The sequence below is a fragment of the Etheostoma spectabile genome, chromosome 8 (genome assembly GCF_008692095.1).
Source record: "Etheostoma spectabile isolate EspeVRDwgs_2016 chromosome 8, UIUC_Espe_1.0, whole genome shotgun sequence".
NCBI lineage: Eukaryota > Metazoa > Chordata > Actinopteri > Perciformes > Percidae > Etheostoma > Etheostoma spectabile.
Genome location: NC_045740.1, coordinates 24789924 through 24798825, shown reverse-complemented (window position 1 = coordinate 24798825; position 8902 = coordinate 24789924). Strand labels below are relative to the sequence as shown.

At 39.0% G+C, this 8902-nt stretch overlaps 1 protein-coding gene across 3 annotated transcripts in view; it reads left to right on the top strand.

The window, feature by feature from the left end:
• zcchc14 (zinc finger, CCHC domain containing 14) overlaps positions 1–8902 on the top strand; it is a 49168-nt gene that overhangs the window by 3242 nt on the left and 37024 nt on the right. For 2 of the 3 annotated variants that reach the window (XM_032523216.1, XM_032523215.1), the window contains exon 2: positions 3440–3658. The exons of the other annotated variant lie outside the window; for it this stretch is intronic. In XM_032523216.1, coding sequence (XP_032379107.1) covers positions 3440–3658 — 219 coding nt within the window. The remainder of the gene's footprint in view (positions 1–3439; positions 3659–8902) is intronic. 3 annotated transcript variants of the gene reach the window in all.

The window sequence follows — 8902 nt, the reverse complement described above, 5'->3', positions numbered from 1 at the left end:
TATCTGTATCTGTTTACCACATGAATTATCTATATCCATATCTGTACTCGGACTGGGCGGGGGTGGTCAGATTTAACCAGGAAGTGGGTCGGGTTCTCTTGAAATGTGCGGGGCTTTAACCGGTACGTTATTTTAGCATGCAATTGATATGAGTTGATCAAAAATTGTTATTTGTATTGCTGATTTGAAAACTATTCACATGACAGCATCAAGCTTCAGATCAATGGTGTGTGTCATGGTAACAAACAAACTATATACAAACGTTTTGCAACAATGAATACAACCATGCGTTGCAATTAGAAGTAAAATGTAATGAACAAGAGTTTTCATACTCAATTAACTTTCTTTTTTTAACTTTTTATTTTTTATGATCAGTGTGATTTTTTTTGTTTTGGTTCTTTTTTATTTTTTTTTATTTTTTTTATTTCCACACCAGGTATATGTGTGTGTGGTTTGTGGTGTTGTGTGTGGTGTGTGTGTGGTGTGTGTGTGGGTGTGTGTGTCTTAGAGAGGAGACAGAGAGAGAGGAACGGGGCGGCTGCCAGTAAAAAAAAAAAATCTCCGATGGCAGAGACGCAACGTACATTTAAACCAAGCAGCATGTCTGAACCCTCGTTCACAGCAATCTACTGATTACTATTTAAGGACACAAACCCCACGTTCACCAAAACTACTGGTTACTATTTACTACTACACAACCGAAGTTAAAAACAAACCTGAAGCTGAAGAAACCATAAACGTTAACGAAAAAAAAAGCCCCGCAGACCCGATTGACTGCCTGCCTGACGGAGCAGGAGAGAGAGAGAGACAGAGAGAGAGAGAGAGAGAGAGAGAGAGGGAGCGCATTTTTCCATGTTCTGTGTGTGTGTGATTGATCCGAGCGGGTTTGTAGGCCGGGGGGGCGCTGTGATTATCATAGACCGCAGCGCGGCCAGTTGAGGAGTTGTATTCAATCCGAGCACGGATATTGACTCGTATTACTCGTATAATACTTGTACTCTGCAAAAGTGCTTTATCCGTACCGGATACTCGTTTCAGCCGGGTACTTGGATCACCCCTAATACGTATATATGAGAGTAGATATTGTCCTAAATTTTGGATATCGTCTTATTGCAATATGGGATGTTTGTTCTTTTCCTGGTTTTAGAGGCTGCGTTACAGTAAAGTGATGTCATTATATGAACTTACCAGACTGCTCTACCTGTTCTATGATTTGGCTTTATTCACTTATTGGGCGGTCAAAAATATTGTGATATTTGATTTTCTCCATAGCGCCCAGAATTACAAAAAAATAATATAAATTTGTTCATACATAACCCATGCAATGTACAGTGGGGTTCGAAAGTTTGGGCACCCCAGTTAAAAAAAATTATTAATGTGCATAAAGAAGCCAAGAAAAGATGGAAAAATCTCCAAAAGGCATCAAATGACAGATTAGACATTCATATTATATGTCACAAAAAGTTAAGTTTTATTTCCATCATTTACACTTTGCAGAGTTTGTAGCATGCACCCCCCCCCTTTGGAAAGCTGAGAAGATAGCAAAGCGTTTTCAGATTCCAATATCCTCTGTTCGGAATGTAATTAAGAAATGGCCGTCATCAGGAACAGTAGAAATAAGGTCTTCATGGAAGAGTCATCAGAAGAAAACCTCTCCCACGTCATTTGAAGTTTGCAAATGAACATATAGACAAGCCTGAAGCATTGTGGGAACAAGTTCTGTGGACCGATGAGGTTAAAATAGAACTTTTTGGCCGGAATGAGCAAAGGTACGTTTGGAGAAGAAAGGGCACAGAATTTAATGAAAAGAAACTCTGTCCAACTTAAGCATGGGGGTGGGGATCAATCATGCTTTGGGTTTAAATTGCACACAGGGAACATTTCACGCATAGAAGGAAAAATGGATTCAATAAAATTTCAGCAAATTTTGGACGCTAACTTGATGCCATCTGTGAAAAAGCTGAAGTTAAAGAGAGGATGGCTTCTACAAATGGATAATGATCACAAACACACCTCAAAATCCACGGTGGATTACATCAAGAGGCATAAACTGAAGGTTTTGCCATGGCCTTCACAATCTCCTGACCGCAACAGAATTGAATATCTATGGACACACCTTAAAAGAGCAGTGCGTGACAGACAGCCCAGAAATCTCAAAGAAATGGAAGACTTTTGTAACATTTTATTACATATAATACGAATGTCTAATCTGTCATTTGATGCCTTTTGGAGATTTTTCCATCTTTTCTTGGCTTCTTTACGCACATTAATAAAAAATTTTACCTGGGGTGCCCAAACTTTCGAACCCCACTGTACAATATGTGAATATTTTCCTCATTTGGTGTAATAACGATACTTTATGCTCAACTCAGAAAATTTTCTTTTTTGTAACCTTTTCAACAGTTTTTAATAGAGTCAGAAGAAGAAGAAAATATGTTATTATTATTATTTTTACACATGAACATAGCAGGGTCTTCTGTTGTACTCATTGGGAAAGTAAAGCCAAGAGTAAATGTGATGATATTTGGAATTATGGAAATAAAGGGAACATAATTATTAACTCAGTTCAATTGTTTTATTAGCACATTTAAAATTGACAAATGCTAACCAAAACGCTTTCCAGAGATGCTCTTTCTGATGATTAGAAATAATATTTGTAGTTCATGGCGTAGCAGGGTGTAGCAGGACATAGCACTGCAGGGCACTGCAGGGTGTAGTAGGACATAGCAGGGCACTGCAGGGCGTAGCAGAGCATAGCAGGGCACTGCAGGGCGTAGTAGGACATAGCAGGGCACTGGATCGAGTAGCAGAGCATAACAGGGCACTGTATGGAGTAGCAGAGCATAGCAGGGCACTGGTGGGCACTGCAGGGCGTAGCAGTGAACTGCAGGGCGTAGCAGGTTGTAGCAGGGCATAATATGGCATAGTAGGGCATAGCAGGGCATAGCAGGGCACCAAGCAGGACCACTGCTACAGCTGCAACCATGCAAATTTAGGTGTCACCCAAATCTGATATCATCATGACATCATTACTTCACGATACAATATTATTGTGATTTTAAACATATTGCAATATTATGCGATATATTGCAATTTTTTACCGTTTTCAAATTTTTCCCAATTTCAAATGATCCCCAACAAGAAACTTTGTCACATCTGTTTTATCTAAAAAGATAAATTTCTTCCCAGTGCTCTCGGGCTTGGACCCCTAATTAATAATAATAATAATAATAATAATAATTTCCTTAACGTAAGTAAAGCCATTGCACCATACATTGATGCAGAAAAGGCCCAAACTCTCCAGAATACTACAGAATACTAAATTCACCAAAATGCAGGAAATAGAAGTGTTTGACCCTCAACATTTTACGGGGGAGGACACCCTGGTTATAATGTGTGTTCCCCAATGTTGAAACCAAACCTACGCCCTTGGTTGCAGGTGAGCAGGGGAGGAGGAGAGGCCCAAGCCATGGGCCCTGGTGGGGGTCGATCTGCCGCGTGTTATGCTCAGCCACATTACCACTATCACCATCAGAGCGTGTCCCTGCCTCTGGCCTCGCTGCCCCCCGCAGCCTGCTCCCCGCCCAATGCCGGCGCTGCCTACCTGCCTCTGTCTGCCTGCCATCCCTGCCACACACACTGCACCTGCTGGCACAAGGTAGGGAGCAACACAGCCAGTCATGTACATAGTTTGACAAAAGAGCCAGGGTTCTTTGTGTGAGGCCTTTTAGGGCAAGGGAGGCTCCTCGTCATCGCCACATCGGCCAGCTGTTGGAGGCTGCTGCTAGTGAGCAGCCCATGCAGCTGGGGCTTGATTTATAAATGACTTGATTTATTGGGTAATGGCCGTAAATTAGACTATGCTAATTTAGCTAACTTTAGCTATCAAACAATAACAATCCGTGGTTGTGAAAGACTAGGATGGCCACTATTTGTTATAAACTGACCTGTGATTATGGATATCTGTTACCACAGTCAGGTAGTCTCATTCAGTTGTACCGGCAGGGATACAGTAGTGCACAGAATCCCCATGGTTAGCACACATTGATCGCCTGACGTTAAATCGTGGAGTGTTGCGCATCACATGAGGAGCATAGTAGACCTCTCAGAGCCACGCAACTACGCAGGGGAAGTGTCTCTCCATGTTCAAAAAGCCCGTTATCCTGCGTTTTTCATATTTTGTAAAGGCAGTTAGCCCAGGATGTCTTCAGTTGAATTCCAATCCGGTAGGGAGTGCATGCAAAAGTGTGGTATATGTTGTATAAAAGTGTAGCTTTCATTGGAGTGAAAGAACCCTAATGTTTCATACATTGGATGTGTTATATCCATGAATTACAGTATTCCTACAATCTGAATGCTTTCTGCAAGTTTTGAATTTGTGGCCAGCTTAGTACTTGAATTTCTATTCATGTATATGAAAGCAATTTTAGCTGTTTTATATTGGAAATGAAACTGCATTATTCATTCATTTTGTTGATTTATAGAAGGCATTCATGTGAAATACTTAACGTGTGCCAGCTATAGGAAAGAAGACTTCTAATTAGCATAAGCACAAGCTTTTGAAAGATAAAAGAAATCAATCAAAATCAACTTTTCAAGAAACAATTTATGAGTAAAGATACACAGCTTAGATTTGTCAGTTATTATTACCCAGTATTATGTTGTTGATGCAGGAAATGATGCAGGACATGTTGGTTTACAGTAGCTCATCAGTTCTGTGTGCCTTTTCCTGTATATTTAACTTTCTTAGGGCATCTTTTCTTCTTGTTTCCTATGATGATATGATGATTTATGAGATACAGGAGTATTATGACTGAGATAGCGTTGATGCAGTCATACAAATGGTTTCATCAACATTTTTATTATTATTTATAAATCATCGTTGTACAAATTGAGTAGATACCCAAACCATCTGCCCCTGGCTGCAGATTTGAGATGCTTTGTGTTCACTTCATGTTACTATGCACCATCCAGACAGCGATATGATTTCCTGAAGAAGCATATTTTCCCTTGTAAAGTCACTGCTGTGATGCTTCCCTGTAAATGACCAGAGGTGGAAAAAGTACTAAAATGTTGTACTCAAGTAAAAGTACTAATACTTAGATGAAACATTACTCAAGTACAAGTAATAAGTAGTTCATTTAAAATGTACTTTAGGTAAAAGTTACTTAGTTACATTTTTTAAATAAACTGTAAAATGGGGGGTAGTGAAAATAGATAAAGCCCAAACTATTTGGTTTTTAATTAAAGAAAAGTCTATACGAATGTATAAACATGTATACAAATATATATATACACATGTAATAACAACATAACACATGTCACACATGAAATGCCACAATCTTCTCCAGAAAAACTGAGCTCTCCCTTTACCATTCACACTGCTGATACATTTGACTGATGTTCACAGCCCAGACTAGCAGCTAGCTTCTACATACCTAATAGCCCATATGAGACAATTAGATGTATTCATTTAGCCAGTGTCCAACATTCGTTGTCCTACTGGTTGCTAGCGCTAGACAAAAATTAGCAATGCCAGTGTTTTAGGTAGGCAGCCTAGATGCTGGTCACTGTAGTGCAGGGGTCATCAACTACATTTTTCAAGGGCCAGAATTGTTCTTAGCAGACACTCCGGAAGCCGGATTTAAAATGAATTTATATTTAATGTACCTATTCTTGTTTGAAATTTTCACTTTCTTACATAATTAATGCTATTTTTTTTGCTTGTATTAGTGTGAGCATACTCCTAAAAAACATGGAAACTCCGTAATGATAACTGGCTCTTTAACTAGAAAAAGATCTTTGACTAGGTGGCAGTTCCCTGAAGAGTGATGGTTAAAGTCTGTGATTACTGAAACATGGTTGTAGTATGCAGCGTCCTGATTGGTGGAAAATGCTTGCTGAAAGAATTGGCTGTTGTCAGGTAAAAATGCCACTGTCAAAGAGGCTGAAGCGAAAAGTTGCCATGGAAACGCCCAGTTTTAATGATGAATGGACTGATAAGCAGGCTATGCATTCATCATGTAGGCCTCATTTGGGATGAAACGATGCTGTTGCAAAATAATACAACCAGAATCATCATCAAGAATGAAGAAGGCCTTATAATGTCTGATAATGCATCCTTAGATTTACCACTCCAGCAGAGAGGATGGTTCATTTTGTCATGTTAGTTAGACTACAAACCGACATCTTGTGTTTTAGCTTGTTTGTAAAAATTATTAGTAGAGTAGACTTGTGTTTGTGTAAAACGAAGCTGTGAGCAGATTGAAATATCACTTTCTACATGTTTATGCCTGTCTGTACAGGTGAGGGCATTGATAAGTATTAACTTTTTACTCATGAAGGTGGTATTTAGCCTACTTAGTTACAGTAACAAGACCAGCGTGAGTTCATCTTCCCCAGCGGCCATTGGTAATCCTCTTTATATTGTTCCCAGTCAGGGAGGCTAATGCGTGTTTTAACGCACACACATCTCACCTCAGCTGTGTGTGTGGTGCACGGGCATCGCTGTACAGAATCCCGCCATGTGAATAGAGATGCAAATACAGTGTTGTTGTTTTTTTGCTGTACCTGTGTAATGTTACCTGCTCTAAATGTTAAATACCAGAATGCATTTGACAATGGCTGCTGTAGTGTTTCTGGGTGCTTTTTTTTTTTTTTTTGTTTTTTGTTTTTACTCAGTAATGGATGGGATTTGTAATGTAGTGACTCAAAACGTAAAAGTCCATTTTAAAATACAGATTTTAAAAAAACTACTTGAAAAATACAAAGTACGCGACAAAACTACTCAATACCGTAACGTGAGGACATGTATTTTGTTACTTTCCACCTCTGTAAATGACTCAGCTGTTTTAGAGCGAGACCAGTGATGTGATTGGCTCAGAGCATATTATTTACATTCCACCTCAACCAGCACTTTATGCTGCTGCACATCCATACATGAGTCATTTTGGCCAATCAGTCAACATGATTCAAGGACAATGCTGATGATTAGCTTTCATCCAAACTACATGTGTTAGCAAGTTAAGTAGACAAAAAAAAAGTAAGCTGACTGGTTAGCATAGCTAAGTAGCTAGTAGAGCTAGGACAACACACTTTATCTCGATTTGATTGTTTCATGATAAATTGGATGCCTTTATTAGATTAGATTTCTATTATGATTTTCACTTGTTGTGATTCTAGAAGTATTACAATTTTCCTTTACTTCTATAACAAAAACAAAAGTTGAATGATACACTTCTAGAGACAAAACACTATGTTGAAAAGTGTTTTCTGAAAAGAATGCACATTACATGTCAGTCAGTCAGTCTGATATTTACAGTATTTCATTTATAAAGAAGTACATAACGTGCATTTTCTGCATTTTCCGCTTTCTTTCTGTTGGAAAACAGATATGATATAGCTGCCGTCGGCGAAACCCTATAAACGGTAAATATTTAGGCAAATCATTGGTAAGAAAAATACATACAAAATATTGATTCTTTTGAGTCTCAGTTTGATACATATTTTTAAAGTTCTTTCTTTCTTCCAAAAGTTAAAATATTTCTATATACTGTACATAAACATGAATCCAGTATACATAGCAAAGATAAATCGGATTGTTTGTGGTTTTTTATTACTATTATTATTATTTACACAACAATGATACAACAATGACTGGCTTGTACGGTAGCCATCCACAAATCCAGTTAAGCTTATGTATTCATTGTGCCACATGTATGTTTAATATTAAAACATGATGTATAAATACGTCAATAATTATTGTTTTAAAAGCTTGATATTGTTTGCGCCATAAAAAGGTAATTGTTGGCCCAGTTTAGTATGCAACTCAATTTGCACATGTAGTAGGGGGTCTTTCAGCCCAGTGGTCCTTGGCCTAAAGAACTTTAAAGATCCATGAACAAATGGAGCTGGACGTGGGGTTTGAACCATCAACCTTCTTTCTGCTGACGAGCCAAATCCTGTGATCAATGTTTTGAAATGTTTTGACATGTACTCCTCTTGTAAACAAATACAACCCGTGGTCACCTATAACATATTCAAATATTGATGATAAAAGAGAACAGGAAGAAAAAAAAACGACTATAGTTGTTTCCAGCTAAATGTGGTCCCTCTGCCTGGATGTGTTGTAATAAAAGGTGGAGATCATAGAGGGAGGGAGAGATGGGGATTTCCCAATGATGCAGGGAGCTGACAGAAGCTCATTAACCCTCTGTTCCAGTAACATATGAGATTATATTGCAGAGAGTTGATTAGGGATTATGAAGACATGAATCAGGACTCAGAAAGGTGGAAGAGAAACTGATACCCTTATCAATGCAAGCAAGGTTAAGAGATATGGGAAAAGAAAGAAGCATAACGTTGGGGATTTAGTTTTTCTCTTTCACACAGACGTAGACCTACAGTACACACAGAAGCATGCTGCCACACTGTTTAAACTTGTGTGAGCAGTGAAGGGAAAGTACCCAGCTCAGTGAGGAGGGTTTGTATTTAGTGTTTTGTTGCCCTTGGCTCTTGCTTAGTGCAGGTCAGCACATTTCTCTATGCTGAAATCAACCCTCTGTGGTGTGTGTGTGTGCATGCGTCTGTGAGCGTGTGCGTGTGTGTGTCTCCAGTGAATCCCCAGGAAGTTATAAATGCTCTCTCTTTCTGTCTCTGTGGCTCTCTTTCCTTCCCTCAGTGCTCTGAAGGGTTTGACAGGGTTTCATTGTAAGCCAGAGCAGTCGCTTAAATGATCTACAGTAGAGCAGCTTTTACCCATGCCTGCTGTCACCTACTGTTGATATATACTGCATGTGACATAATAGCTTGCACTCAAGGCTGTAACAGTGTGTATCTCTATTGTAGCAGGGTTTACATTGGCCAAAATGGAGAAAGGCAACAATTTGTGTATCCGTGTTTC